Source organism: Siniperca chuatsi, linkage group LG3, assembly GCF_020085105.1.
Source record: "Siniperca chuatsi isolate FFG_IHB_CAS linkage group LG3, ASM2008510v1, whole genome shotgun sequence".
Classification (NCBI taxonomy): Eukaryota; Metazoa; Chordata; class Actinopteri; order Centrarchiformes; family Sinipercidae; genus Siniperca; species Siniperca chuatsi.
The window spans coordinates 3660341-3676133 of record NC_058044.1 but is presented as its reverse complement, the minus strand read 5'-3'; the positions used below and the strand labels follow the sequence as shown (position 1 = coordinate 3676133).

Here is a 15793-nt window from a genome sequence, read left to right as displayed (position 1 = left end):
TGGGCATTCCTGGGCTTTCCATCATAAGACATTAGGATTAACATTTTTGTGTGTCCATAAAAGAAACCAAAAAAAATAATTAAAACAAACTTGGATCTAAGGAGGAAATTAAAACATCTTTTTGATTTGATTTTAGTCAGTATAACAAATTAAACCTTTTCTATGTTTCTAATACATTGTGGTTGTTGTTGTGCTTAACCATTACTTCACCACAAAATCCATATTTAAGGAAAGAAAATTCTACAATGAGCTCTCGAAATGTTGGGTGGCTTTCAAGTGCAAAATCGGGGAATGTATCTTCATGTTTGCCAATTTCTATGTCCCAAACCTGTAGATATTCAGTGTCTACCCTTGCAGCCTATGGTCTCACCCACAATGTAGTTCTTGTCAAGAGGGAAAGGCCTCTAAAGCACAGTTTTTGTATTTGAATAAAGAGTTTAATCAATTTTTAACATTCTGAGTTGCAAACATGAAAATGTATCTGCAAACACACATGAAATGCTCAAATTGTCCTTTTGTTAAAAGTGAATCACTGTATGTTCCAGGTACTGAGCTGCCGGTTGGTATGTACGGTTTAATGGAAACACCTTTTAAAAGCACTGTTTCACACTGCTGTAATGTCATGAATAAGTTCACTCTTGTTCCACTGTGTGTGTTCTAACCATGAGTGATGGGCAGAGCACACAGGGAAACTAATATTTGTATACGCTTCTTTACCGGTGCTTCTTGTAGTTTAGGTCCCAAGTTTTCAGCTTGTATCCCTGAGTGAATTGTTTTGCATTGATTATGTCAAATACAGCATATTGAAAAATGCATCTATTTGTATTTTTACATCAAAATCTCCCCCCTTTTCCCATGTAAGCATCATAACCTTTCACTGAAGAGAGGCCCAGCTGAGAGCAAACCTCTCCTTAATCAAATCTCAATCGCATCCCTCAAATCAAATCCCCTCAAACTTCACGTCGTCGTTTCGTCATTCCATGGGATCTTTAAAACAAACCCACATGTTGTGTTTAACCCCCGGTGCCAAACCAGACCGAGACAGAACAGACCCAAACTCACTCTGTGTTCGTTCATGTAATGTACAATGACAGCTCACGCTTCATTGAAAACACCACGAGGACACACCTTTGAGTAATGCATGTTTTACATGTGTAACCTACATTACAGTATGGGGAGGACACAAAATGTGCAGATCAGACCTGCAGTCAGTAAACTTTACAGACAATCATTAGTATTTCTGTTCCGTGAAAGATATATGGATGGGAATAAGTACATTGCCTCCTGAAAGTGTAGATGGTCAAGTGTCAAAAAGTCAGATAATAAATTCCTGTGTTGTCTGAATCATCCTAATGTGGTAAATGATGATGTGGTCCTTTTTTTGTATATATCTGCATATAGATGTTCCTGGATCCCTTGACTTTAGATGTTGAAGGTTGAAATTAGTTTTTTTTTCACTATCTACACATAATTTTAAAATGTAACTCCTAAATGTTGGTCCATTTTTTAACACATAAATTCCGGGCAAAATACATACTCCTAAATTAAACCATTAATATAATAATTATTGATAATAATATCATTATTATAGTATTTAATACTAACTTATTTGCCCCCAAACAGGCGTCCCCTCTGCTCCCGGTCAGGTTGTTGCCACCAGAAACACCAAGTCGTCTGTGTTTGTGCAGTGGGAAGTTCCCAAACATCAGAAAAACCTCATGGGTTACTACATCGACGGCCGCGTGGTCGGATCTAAGGAGTGGTTCCCATGCAACCACAAACCCTTCAAACACACCAGGTAAGTGTTCAGAACTAACAGAGTCCCGCTGTGATTCGAAAGTCAGAGAGGTTTTAGGATCCCCTTGAAGAGGAGACGTTACATTTCAAGGCGTTTATCCTTACATATTAAATTCAGAATGAAAAAAATACAAGAAACCAAGTCATGAGTCAGAGTTGACTTCATTATCTTTCTATCATTCAAATCTTCTGCACATCTCACATGGGCACAGTGACGTTGACTCTTGTTAATTCTTGTTTATAGTGTTGGCAATCAAGTGATTTGTGGCTGTGCTCTAAACTAATACTGTAGTGATTTATTGTGAACTATAGCCAGCTTGACAAAGCTTTTACATTCTTATAACTCAGCGGTTTGAGCAAAAAGCACAGTGTTTAATTAATACAAATAAAGCATCTCCTCTGGAGGAGTGTGGCACAAGCTAATACTCCCTTCATCATCAATTTTTAGACAAACTGCTCCACCTGTAAATGTATTTTTCCCAACACTACACCCATGAATCTTAAGGAGCTTCTCTCTGATCTGTTATAGAGATTCTTGGACAAAAAACGCCTTTGGATCGTTTTTTTTTTCCGCGTGGTACTAATTTGGAGTAATAAATCTGACCTGTATGACTCACCTATAAATATATATTATGTATTAAGATAACGATATTTACAGGCAGGCAGAAGAGTAAAGTCACAAGGAGGCTTTACTTTTTGTCAGCACTATTAGGCACCAAAGACAATAAATCATCATAAATGTAAAGAAAATTCCAGATTAACCTTTTAAATATGTCTGAATATTGGCAACAATTTTTAACTGAATGTAATTCAAATGAAAATGAAATGTGTTTGTCTCAGGTTTGTGGTCCACGGCCTGATCCCAGGGGAGAGCTACGTGTTTCGTGTCCAAGCCGTCAACGTCTTTGGCCTCAGTGACGAGTCTCAGGAGTCGTCTCCCATCGCTGTGGAGCCGGCCCTCGGTAAGAGCAACATCACATTTACAATAAACTCTGTTAGCCCTCGAGCGAAAACGTGCGATAAAATGCTACTAAAGCCGGTAGGTTCAATATAAAATGTTGGGTGCAAATTGAAGACTGTTTCAAACGGAACAAATGAGTACATTGGTAAATGTGTAACTGAAAATAAAACAAAAGGTGATGAGATTACCACAGTGTCATAAACATGATCAAAGTTTATATTTGATGTTCAGTGTGGCTCATTTCATTATTCTATCCAGGCAAAGGGGTGGAATATGGTATGTATGAAATAGCCGTGTTCATTTTCTCCCACCTGACTTACCCACTGCTGTCCACTTTCACTTTGCATTATGTGTTTTAACCACAGAACTGCATATTTTTAAAGTCACCATACACAGTAGTAACAGAATGCACTGCTTGGTGCCAGAAAGATCACAAAATCTTGTTTTACAAAACACTTCTTGTACCATATAAAACTATTGTACAGTTATTCAGAACAGGTGCTAAAAACATCTAACTTTTACACTGTGGTGTTGTGGGAAGTCATATGAATCTAGTTTGAAAAACAAATGCACTAAGGGCCCGCATAGCTCACAGTTAACTGAAATAATCAAACACAGATGTATTTTCTCATTAAAATACTCTTTATAAGGGTGCCAGTTATATATCTAAAAAGCATATTAAACATCAAATATTATATGTGATTCAGCATCTCCCAGTGCTCCCTACGGCATCACCATGCTGAGCTGTGACGGCTCCTCTATGACTTTGGCCTGGAAGAGTCCCAAACACTGCGGCGGCTCCAAGGTCAACGCTTACTACATTGACAAGCGAGATGCCGACACTTTGCTGTGGCAGGAGGTCAACCTGGCGGCCGTCACAGAGAGGATCTGCACTGTGAGTGGCATCAGTCAGACACTACGTTATACAGTAAAAAATCTAATAGATGTAGGTTTGTGTTGGAAACTTTTAACAAAAACTTAAGATAAAAAACTTGAAACTTGAAACTTTGTCAGATCTGATTGTACTGTATGTGTAAGTGTTTTCATGTAGTCAGTAATAACTCATCAGAGAACAAACTCACCAGAGATAAAGAAGCATCCCTCACAGACCTTTAGATTCAGGGTATCTGGGCAGTTGTTCTTTGAATCTAATAATCACGTCACACCTCTCTCTCTCTGTTTCTTGAGGTTGACAATCTGACTGAGGGAACCTTCTACGAGTTCAAGGTCCAAGCCGGTAACCTGGCCGGTGTCGGCGTGCCCTCGGCTCCCAGCGCCCCAATGAAATGTGAAGCTTGGACCATGGAGGAGCCAGGTAGGAGAACCATCACTGCTTCTCAAATTATATAATATTGACAGCTTTCTGTCTTCCCGTATCCTACTAATGAATGATAAGTGTGTGAATTGGAGCGAAGACGTCATCTTTCAGGATGCCAGGTATGGCTGTTAGATACTGTAGGTCTGCTGGGTGGGCCTGTTGTTGTAAGGACTTTCCTGGTTCCTCTGTTTTTAAGTGTGAATAAGTTACTTTGACAAAATGAAAAATGCACCACAGTGACTCTTGGCCTCTTTTGTCCAACAAATATGACGCTGTGTGCTTTTTTGGGTCTTCAACAAAATCCAATTTTGTATTTAAGGTTATTAAATGTGTAATAAGTAAAGTTTAGAGGCATATTTAATATGCAGGGGTTTGGTGGGGTTATTGATCAATAACAATGGTTTTTCAAAGGCCAACAGTATTGTCACATTTTCAACATCACTATGCTTCAAGGGAGTCACCATTATCACATTTCATTCAAAAGCTAAACCAGAATATGACCAAGTAATGTTACTGTGACTGTAGCCTTTAGTGGAGGGATGAATTATCTCTTTAATTAATGGCATTTCTGTTTTGCTCTGATTCGCTGGTTTACTTGACTTTGTTGTGAAAATGTGACTTTATTTTTTATGTCAAAAACAAACGGGAGAATTATTGGAGACCTGTTGGTGCTAGTTGATGATGATGACGATGTTCTGATTACATTTAGGGGACAGGACTTCTATAGATTATTTTGCTGTCATCAGCACAAAACACTGGTGGAGCCAATGAATATCTCTGAAACGCCATTTTTCAATGAACTTACAAAAAGAGCTTTTTGTTCGTAGATGACCAGGCATGTTCTTGTCCTTTTTAGTTCATACAAAGGCTTTGAAAAGATTTTATAAGCACAAGGGTCATAAAAATGGATCAATCTTCAACTGAAGTCAGAACAAAAAAAATAACATAAATGTTTATGTTACATACCTAACCTGTATCACTGACCACAATATGCAGCCAAACTACAGACAGAACTCCAAGGCAGACTTCTTCCTGCTCACGTTTTTTATTTTTTATTTATTTCTTACCTCCAGGCCCAGCCTACGACCTGAGCTTCAGTGAGGTCAGAAGTCACTCCCTGGTCATCCTGTGGAAGGCTCCTGTCTACACCGGAGCGAGTGCAGTCACTGGATATTTGGTGGACATGGCCAAGAAGGGCTCAGCAGAGTTTGTTACTCTGACTCAGGAAGCTGTGAGCCACCGTTACCTGCAGGTAGGAGACCGACTGTAAAGACTTATTCTTTACTGTTTTCTGAGTTTAGGTTTCAATCTGTAATAGTCGTGCTACATGTTTCCATGGTTTCCTGCAGGTGACTGGTCTGGAGGAAGGTGAAACCTACGTATTCAGAGTTCGTGCTGTCAATGGAAACGGTGTCGGAAAACCTTCCCAGTTGTCTGAGCCGGTCTGTGCCAAAGCTCTTTCAGGTAACAACAACTGCTAACTCCTTCTGCCAGCTGCGCCACACCTTTAATACCTGATAACATATCAGGAGAAAATACAGTCTTTTAGCAGATATGAATACACCTGGCACTTTATGATAATGACATAACAATGATGTAGTTAAATTACTTATTGAAATTCCCATATTATACATCTATTAAACAAAAAACTGTAAAATACAATCACTGACTTAAAGATGCAGAAACCACAGTTTTAGACTAGTAGTTTTGAACTGACACCTACAAAAGATTTCAAGTAAATAAAAAATCCCCAATCAAAGATACAAGATAGATTTATTGATCATTTTACAACACAGGGTTATATAATGAGATTTTGTTTTGTAGTTCCCTTTATGCTACACAAAAAAATGATATGCAGTAGATCAGCGAATACAAAATAAGTAATTGAAATAGAAGTAGAAACAGAAATAGAAAGCACTTTATCTACGCAGTAAGCGTTAATTACTACTTTATTACACACCTTGTGAAGTAAACTTAAGGGTTCATTGATACATGATTATGTTACAACAGTATTTGGACTTAAAATGTAAAACTGAACAAATTCTCTATTGTTGACTCCAATGTAATTTGTCCACATAGTCCTGTGGCTTCAGAGGATTTAGAAAATATATTTTTAGAAACATTTTGAACTTCCCAAATGATTGTAGCACGAAACTATTTTATTAAAATGAATTTGGCATCACTGAAGGATGCTTTGATACCAAGGAAACATTATTGGAAGTCTTTGCAGTTGTTGATAAAACAACAATTTGCATGCACAGTACTCTTATTTATACCACAACATGATTAGCATATACTGTATTGAAGTGAATAATATGAAGATCCTGTATCTTGGCTTAACTAACTAAGGTGCAAAGAAATACCCAAATGACTCAGTGAAGTGGTTACACGTTATTCTTGTTCACAGGCACCAAGGAGATTGTGGCTGGCGTAGACGAGGAGACCGGAGACGTCTTCCTGTCTCTCGAGGCCTGTGAGATCTGTGAGACGTCCAAGTTTGTGTGGTCGAAGAACTACAAACCCATCGGCAACTGCCCCAGGGTCGCCGTCACTACGAAGGGCAGAACGTAAGCTTGCTGTAATCCTCAACACATCACAGAGGCTTCAGCAGAACACGATTATTTGGCTTCTTCTTTGGTCGCGGAAGGAACGATTATCTTTAAAGAATGAAATAGTCTACTGCACAGAGGCGCTCGTACATGCAGCAGAGCAAACAGTGTGTTTCCCCCTGAAGGCTTTGTCAGCGTGTCCTCACTGAACTCACAGTGATAACGTGCATCTGAACAGGATCGCATTTCTCTGATTCCTGTTTTCAGTGTTCACAATCAAATATAAGAAGTTGTAAGTTGAAGACAGGATATCTTGTTTGCTCTCAAATGATGTTTAACATCTGAACTACAGATTCTTTTTTAGATCGGTACAAGGTGTGCAGGGTTTTCACGATCATGAAAATTCTGTCAAAGTTATGGAATTCGACACTTTGTATTGAAACTATGACATTTTTTGGAATTTAATTGTAAAATGCAAGTGAAAACAACAGTGGTTTCACAATTTTATTCCTATAGAGTTGATGGCTATAATTGTGTTGACCTTAATGGACATTTAATAGTTACTGTGTTTGTTTCTCAGCTCCAGACTGACTTTCACCAACCCTGATAAAGACGATTTGGGCAGATACTCTGTGGTGGTCACTGACACCGATGGAGTCTCTGGCAGCCACACTCTGACTGAGGACGGTGGGTCATGTAGTTACAAACTAAATGTAGTAAACAGCTATCAGATTTTAGCATTCTGAGTCCTTCTTAGTCCTTCTTGTTAGGCCTTGTTGTCATGGTTTGTTTGTTGCTCATGTTTGTTATCTTGAATTCGCTCTGCAGCCCTGAACACCATGCTGGAACTCAGCTACGCCATCAGACATCCAAGTGAGTATTGTGCATTAGCAGCAGACCTCCTGTATCAGTTAAATTACCACTATTTCCTAAGGATCTAATCTTTGCGTGTCTTTTGTTTCTGTGCAGTTGTTCCTCTGAAACACGGTCTGAACTACGAGATTTTGGAGAAGGGTCACGTGCGTTTCTGGCTGCAGGCCGTCAAACTGTCCCCGTCTGTATCCTACAGGTTTATCGTTAACGACAAGGAGGTCACCGGTGGGGAGGTAACGCTTCTTCAACATTCATACTGACCAAGTTTCAAAATTAAAGTATAATTATATACTCAGTGGTCACTTTTATTAGGTACACATCTACAAACTAATGCAGTCCAATACAACAGCAACAACTATCTTTACGAAGCTCCTAATGTTCAGTTTTTGTTGACATTGTTGGAAATGTGAAATTCAATTAGATTTTCATTATTGAGGTTCATTATTGGTGTTTCTAAATTTTTGTCCTTCCCATTTACTTCCCGTTTACATCCATGAGGGAAGCAGCGACGTGTGCTTTTGAATATTTAGCTTTTCTGTCATTTGTTCTCTCACTTTTCTCCACCATGGATATATACAAATGTAAAGGAAAGTTTAAAATGGAAACCAAATGATCGCCTCGTCATCAGAATTTAAAATGCAGGACAGCAACCTGCTGTCACTTCCAAAAGTGACTAAATCTAAGTTATTAATGGTTTCTGTTGCATTACATAAGTAATTCTTGCAAACTGGATGCTAAAGCCATTTTATATTTTCATTCATGATCAGTCAGAGAAGCACACAGCATGCAGATTGTTCATCATTAATTCAATGTTTTCAGGTAAAAATATGAACATACCTGTAAATTATTTGAATCCAGTCAAAAATTACTGATTGGGTCTTTAATATTATATAATCCCAGTAGTTTCAGATGTGCAGTAAAGATATATGCTGGTCTCTGAAATGAGATCAGACTTGAGATTGATCTTAACGTTATGACAGAGATAGAATTCATGAACGCTCAGATTTGAACATGATTACTTGTGTGTGTTGGAAATAGAAATTTTTTCCTTGTTTTCGTCTCAGGGACACAAGATCAGCCACGATGTGGCCACAGGAATCATCCAGATGACGGTGGATCATTTCACCAGAGCCAACGAGGGCACTTACACAGTCCAGATCCACGATGGCAAGGCCAAAACCCAGAGCTCCCTGGTCCTGGTGGGAGACGGTGAGGCTTTCTTCACCCAACCATAACTGTCATTAGATGGTTAACAAACTAGCTGATTGATCATTTTAAACAAGTACAATGTTATTTATCAGATGAACATCATAGTACAGTGCTGTATATTACTGCGTGAGACGGGTTTATGTATGATTGTGTGTGATTTGTGTAAGTTCATTTTAATGTTAATAAATCAGTTACTTCTCTTATAAAAGAAGCTTTATGATATTTAAAGAAATGATGTCTCCCAGGTGAGCGGCATGTTTTTCTGCTAGCGCACTAAGGTTTTCTTAAACTGAAACATGTGTTGTTAATAGTTTTAATTTGCTGATTATTGTTAGCCTATAAGCTATTGTAGTAGAGTAAATAAACATCATGCATAAACGTAGTGGTGTAAATACTGTGTGGTGTAAATACTGTGTGGTGTAAATACTGTTTTTCAATCTGAGAAAAGTAAAAGATATTTGGGGCAGAAACAAAATACTGGGAATGAAAACAGTCAAATTAAGATATTTAATATTACTTAGTTCCATCACCAAAATACTGTATCAGCTGTCAGTTTTTCAGTCTTTGCCTGACATATTTTTGTTGTATCTTTAAATCATTTGGCAGAAGCAGAATATAACACTTAATGCTGAACGTGATCCAAATGTATTGATCGTGACTATGACCTTTGTGTTTTTCTGTTTCAGTGTTCAAAGCTGCTCTGAAGGAGGCCGAGTTTCAGCGGAAAGAGCACATCAGGAAGCAAGGTACCAACACACATAATGACCTGGAAACATTCACAAACATAACATTATGAAATAAGACATTTTTGAACATTGTCAAAAATATTAAATGAAGACAAATCTGGCCTCATTTCTTTTGTGTATTTTAATACAGACCCAAATGCATATTAAAAATTAGTAAATATTTATATGATTTAAAAGGCAACATTTCGGAGGATTGTACAGCCTTGGCAGAGGTATACTCTGAGTGCTTTCTATTTTTTATTTCATTCATTGTTGCTCTTTATGTTCGTAGGACTGATAATATCCTAATTTACGTGATTGCACTTTGTCGTTTTAGGTCCACATTTCGCTGAGTATCTGTATTTCACTGTCACTGAGGATTGCACTGTTATGCTCGCCTGCAAGGTAACATTTAAATCACTCGCTTTTTCACCTTTCTTATCACCTGGCTCTCTTTTTCTCTCAATAAAACTAATCCTTGTGTTTGTGCGTTAGGTGGCCAATGTGAAGAAGGAGACGTCTTTCCATTGGTACAAAGAGGACGATGAGATTGTTCCAGAAACTCCTCCTAATGTCATGTCTGGAGCCTGCGCTCTCCCCATCTCTCAGGTAACTACTGCAGCATCGACACCAAAATCATCCATGTGGTGCTGGGAGCTTGTTGACTTACATGCTTAATGGCGTGCACACAGATATTCATTATAACGTACTCGTAATCAAGGGTCAAAGCAAGACTCTAACACTGAGCTAACATTTAGTGTAAGATATAGGTTGTAGTTGATTTGCATTTAATCAAAAATGATTTTCTAATGTTAAAAGTTGAGTCACTCTGAAGCAATGTTGCCAAGAAGAATTTTCTCAAAATATGATAAACTTGTAAAAATGAAGCACTGTTTTGAACTGACTGGGTTTCTCTGTGTCTTAAATGGAAGTCGACAGATGATGCGTGTTTGTTCGCCCATAAAATCAATCAGCTTCTGTCTCAGTATTATGTTTGCTAAAATTGTTTAACATGGAGCACAAAAACCAAGACTATCATGGATTTTCACAGTGATTTTTAGGACAGCTTCATTACGTTTACCACACCGTAATGCATCTTATTCATGTTCTAAAAGGTTTATATTTATCTTACAATTTTTTGTATGTGCCTAAAAATATACTGAAGTGTTCATGTTACAGCTGCTTGTTGGTGCAATAATCTTTGTTTTTCCAGTTCTCCAGAAAAGATCAGGGCGTTTTCAAGGCCGTGCTCAGTGACGACAGAGGAAAGGACACATCTGTGTTTGACATTTCAGGCAAAGGTACTTTCTCATTGTTCAGAAGGGGTCACTTACTCTGGTGTTTATAATAAACATTTTTTCATGTATTTTGTGTCTCTATTTCTTTGCAGTGTTTGACGACATCATCAATGCCATCGCCCAGATTGCTGGTGAGTTGAATATTCATCATCTGTTTCCTTGTGTTGTTATTCTGTGCAAATGAACAGAATGTGATGAATGTGTTCGACTGGCTTGTTAATGGTGCATAGTGCATTGGTGCAAACCATTCCTGAAAACATTTACTGCAAAGTTTGTTCTCAGGATTTACAATGAATCCAGTTCTATCTCTCTGCTACATGCAGCTGTAATTAGATTTAGCCTGAAGGTCAGACTATCTCCCCTCCCAAAAAATGTGATTTAACTCTTAACGAATGCAAAACTTTGAGAAAAGAGAGCCTAAGGGTCTCTTTGGATAACTACTTGAAAAGCCATCAGTAAAGTGTTGTGACCAGGTACCAAATGACTTCTTCCAGGGTAGAAGTGAGTGGCAAAAAAACTTTTTAATTTCGAAAAATCACTGGAAAGGGAAAGGCAGCAACTCTCCAGAATCAACTGCAGACACTTATGTACAAAAATACTCCGAGCTAAATGCATTTTAATACTAACAAAGGACAAAATCATTGCAACATAAGTTCATAGTGTATACGTTAAAGTAGTGTAACAGTACACACTTGGGACACACATGCAGCCTTTTTAATTGCACAGAAAACATCTTTATTTTCTGTCGATTTTCTCTGACTGTGTGTTCATGTGCGTTTGTTGCCATCAGGTGCGACTGCCTCTGACCTGGTGCTGCAGTGTACTCCAGAGGGCATCAGGCTGCAGTGCTACATGAACTACTACACAGAAGAGATGAAGACCGTCTGGAAACACAAGTACACTTCAATTAAATGCTTTATTTGACTCCACCTAGTACATTACAAGTTTTCAATATATACAGGATTTAAATATTTACTTTTACAGCTCAAGTGTAACTACATTTTGCCAGCAGAGACTGGTACTTGATGAGTTTACTAGAAAAATCTTCATCCATGTACAAGTACAAAACACAGAAGATCTCTATGAATAAAACTTCTTTCATCTACAAAAACAACATATTTCAGAACAGATCATAAGAGATATCGACCACTGCTCAAGGTTTGTATGAGGCAGATTATAATAAAGTCACCAGGCATGTGTCCACCTGTAGTGTCCAAAACATATTCAGCTTCTCCTGCATTAATGATGGCAGTTACAACAGACAAACACACACACACACACACACACTGTGCAGTAACAACTGTTTACTGAGAAAAACTCTCTTCTACATTCATATCCCTCTACACACCTTTGACAGGGAACAATGGCCCTGTAGTGTTCTACTCAGATATTTTTCCAGATACGGTAGAAATCCGTCGTCAGTCAGTTTTTAGTTGCTGTGGTTACTGCAGCCATTTCACTGTAGAAATGTCAGTCTTTGACGTCACATTACCAGTGTGAACTGAGAACTGACTCCTGTGACCTGTGATGTAAACCCTGCAGGGAGAGTAAGATTGCCTCCTCTGAGAAGATGAGGATTGGCGGCACAGCGGAGATGGCCTGGATGCAGATCTGCGATCCGTCTGACAAGGAGAAGGGTCACTACTCCATCGAGATCTCCGACGGCGTGCAGACTCACACCAGAACCTTTGACCTCTCCGGACAAGGTTAAGATCTTTCAGACTTTTAGCTCATCGTCTTTAACATGGAATTAACACTTTTATCTGTACTCACTTTTATTCCAGCAAGTGTCTCATTGATGAGTATATTTATTCTATTATATCTTATTTTATTACTCTGTAGCCATTAGCTCTCATTTCTAGATTTGTTTTGATGTTTTCTGAGTTATTTATGTATTTATTAGTATTTTACTTCTATAGTTACTATAAAACTTTTGGTGACTTTGAAAAGTAAAGTCAGTTGTGATGAGATTATTTCTCTTTTTGCAGCATACACCGATGCCTATGAGGAGTACCTAAGACTTAAGTAAGTGATTTGACAGTACAATAGTTTGTGAACATGTATCTTTAAATTGTATCCAAATGATATAAATCATACCGACATTCTTTTATCTTTTAGGGCAGCCGCATTTGCTGAGAAGAGTGAGTATATCGTTAATTATTACACCGACACTGTTGTAGTGAGAGATTACTCATATGTATGTATTCCTTCAGAAAGCACGAGCTTCTCATTAAAGGGACATTGACCAATTTACGATTATTTAAATGTTATGGATCAGTCAGGGGATATTGTTGAATCCTATCATGATGTTTTTAAAGACATTTTCAGATGAGCAGGCAAGTTATTTGCTTTCAAGGCAATGTACGAATGAATGTTTCGTCTGTTCAGTTCAAAGAGTTTGAGCTTTACATTCCTTCTCCGTCTGAACATCTCACCCTTGTTTACACTGGGACGGGTGGAGTCTTACAACTTCAATAAAGTAGAGTTACATTCTTCTTTTTTGTAGTCAGCACAGAAGTAACATACGTTTTGTTGTCTCTCCCCAGACCGTGGCAGAGTGGTCGGTGGTCTGCCTGACGTGGTCACTATTATGGAAGAGAAGGTGAGGATTTCTCAAACTGTGCACTCAAATTAAACGTGTCGATATAAATCAACACTATGTTAATAATATGTAAGATGACACTGTTATACGTTCATCAAGCAGTTATAGAACTAAACAGCAGTGACTTTCCAGAAACAGTGCGCCTGTTACTGTGAACAGTGCACAGACCTCATTATGAACTGTTTTCATATGGAATATTTTTCTTTACAGACGACTTTTACATATTTTTTTTTCAATTTGACAAAATAATCCCAACTCAGAGTGCACTTACTAGCGTTTTTCAGAGGTTTAAACCACCAACCAAGTCTTCATCAACAGATGGAGTTTGCTCAGCTGTCATTGATCAAGAAATAAATAACCTTTCTGCAGATTTCTTGAATGATTTGAGTGCCACAAATGAAAAGCCATTCACAATTCACAAGAAAAAGCAATGATTGTTTTAAAAAATCTGAAAAATAACTCTTTCTGTAGCAGAAATATATTGTTTCCAGGTTGGGAACCAGTGCTCCAGGGATTAGTAGGTTTTTATAATGTTTAACTTGCCCTTTAATTGATTTTGGTACAGTGTTTAAACAAACCTACATTTTGAAAAAATCTTTCTCTGAATACATTTTGACTTGAGTTGACTCTCGACCCTCTCCAGTCTCTGAGCCTGACCTGCACCGTGTGGGGCGAGCCGACCCCTGAGGTCTCCTGGTTCAAGAACGAGCAGGAAGTCATCTCCACCGAGCACACCAAGATCATGTTCGACGGCGGCAAGTTCGCCAGCCTCGTAATCAACAAAGTCACCCCTGAAGACTCTGGCAAGTACAGCATCAACGTGCGGAACAAGTACGGCGGCGAGTTCGTCGAGATCACCGTCAGCGTCTACAAGCACGGCGAGCAGATCCCCGAGCCCAAACTGGGACACCCCAAAGCGCCTGCTGCCACGCCTGTGCCGCCAAAGTCCCCAGCTCCCCCTCCAAGACCCCAACCCCCAGTCCTTCTAAGGCCCAGACCCCAGTGTCCATGAAGAGCCCAACTCCAGCCTCTACCCCCGCTTCCACCCCAGTCCCCAAATCTCCAACCCCGACCCCGAAGTCTCCAACCCCGACTCCATCTCGCGGCGTCAAGTCGCCCACCCCACCCAGATTCATGAAGTCTCCGACCCCACCAAGGAAGTAAATGGTGGTGGTGCCGTGTGAGGAGGAAACGTTTGCTGTTAGCAAAGCTGATTTATAGCATGAGTGTGAAACCATGAGCTGTTCCTTTAAAGTTTATGTAGATGTAGTCACTGTTAAAAGTACTACCACTTACAAAGAACGGGCTTCTAACCAGTTTGAGGGTTTTTGGTGTTACAGCGTTCTCTATCATTTCTGAGAACTAGTTGCATATATAAAGGAAAAACCTACAAAAAAGAGGGACTTTTTTCAGTGGCTACTAACATACAGTAGATGTCCTTTTCATCATTCAACTGGTCAGTGTGCTTTTGACACAGGTGGGGAAAAAGCAAAAACTAAGAAAAAAAAAGACCAGGGTAGATGTTTATGTTCAGTGTTTTAAAAGCTGCACCTTCCACTACGCAACGTTAGTGGAATGCCTGTATACATTTTTTTGTTGGATGTTTAATGATAATTCCCTTTTATGACATCTTGGATCATATTTACACAGTTTCACTCCTATCGGCGATATCACTAAAAAGAGGAAAAACATGAGCAGTCAGACGATTGGACAGGTTGCAAACAAACCTCAAGGTTAGACGAACTTATTTGGAACAGAAAACAAAGGCAAACGGTAAAATATTACCCAAACTGTCAGTGAACGTCCGTCACAATTCACAGACTGACTTTCTGGTTCAACTTTGACCAAACTACTTATCGTGGTTGTGTGCGCAAAGTTTCCTGTACAATGAAGGATTATTACAGACACTTCAGGTGTGCTCACTTTGAGTTTTTCCTCCAAATAAAGTGGTTTCTTTCCTCGTCTGACTTTATTGTAGCGATGTCACCATGTTATCATAACCCGTAAACATGATGACCAAAACAATGGAAATAAGACCAAAGTTGTTGTAAACAGGAATTATCCTTTAAGATGGATGACCTGGCAGTTAGCAGGTACAGAGCTGAGGTTAAATTGTCATTACCTGGGTGCGAAATTAACACCAGATACCAGATTATTTATTTGTTTTTTTTCTGGGATGGTTACCTTTTCCTCCTTTATCAACAGCTGCTTTTGTCCCAGGCAGCTTTCATCATGTGAAGAATCCTAATGAAGCCAGTTAGCGCTCCTGTGAATAAAACGATTCACTTCCTGCCCTGGTCTCTATGCCAGAGAGGTCTGTCTGTCTGTCTGTGTCGCCCAATGCTTTGTGATGGCAATAAACTTTACTCATCAACCTCCTTCTGTTGTCTTTGTGAGTAATCTCTCCTCCCCACAGGTATGTCAGGAGGTCGCATGCTTCCTGCTGCAGCACTGAATAAAG

General features: G+C 39.0%; 1 protein-coding gene across 1 annotated transcript in view; it reads left to right on the top strand.

Annotated features, from left to right (window-relative positions):
• Positions 1 to 15710, top strand: part of myom2a (myomesin 2a) — a 33674-nt gene extending 17964 nt beyond the window's left edge. The window contains 25 exon segments of the mRNA XM_044189558.1: positions 546 to 563; positions 1624 to 1798; positions 2638 to 2759; positions 3017 to 3034; positions 3466 to 3653; positions 3947 to 4073; positions 5150 to 5328; positions 5426 to 5540; positions 6484 to 6643; positions 7206 to 7312; positions 7454 to 7498; positions 7595 to 7731; positions 8563 to 8707; positions 9394 to 9453; positions 9770 to 9837; positions 9928 to 10041; positions 10646 to 10733; positions 10823 to 10861; positions 11521 to 11626; positions 12273 to 12436; positions 12719 to 12755; positions 12849 to 12871; positions 13277 to 13332; positions 13976 to 14287; positions 14290 to 15710. Of these exon segments, the coding sequence (XP_044045493.1) occupies positions 546 to 563; positions 1624 to 1798; positions 2638 to 2759; positions 3017 to 3034; positions 3466 to 3653; positions 3947 to 4073; positions 5150 to 5328; positions 5426 to 5540; positions 6484 to 6643; positions 7206 to 7312; positions 7454 to 7498; positions 7595 to 7731; positions 8563 to 8707; positions 9394 to 9453; positions 9770 to 9837; positions 9928 to 10041; positions 10646 to 10733; positions 10823 to 10861; positions 11521 to 11626; positions 12273 to 12436; positions 12719 to 12755; positions 12849 to 12871; positions 13277 to 13332; positions 13976 to 14287; positions 14290 to 14496 (2810 nt within the window). The 3' untranslated portion in view covers positions 14497 to 15710.
• Positions 15711 to 15793: the final 83 nt, after the last annotated feature.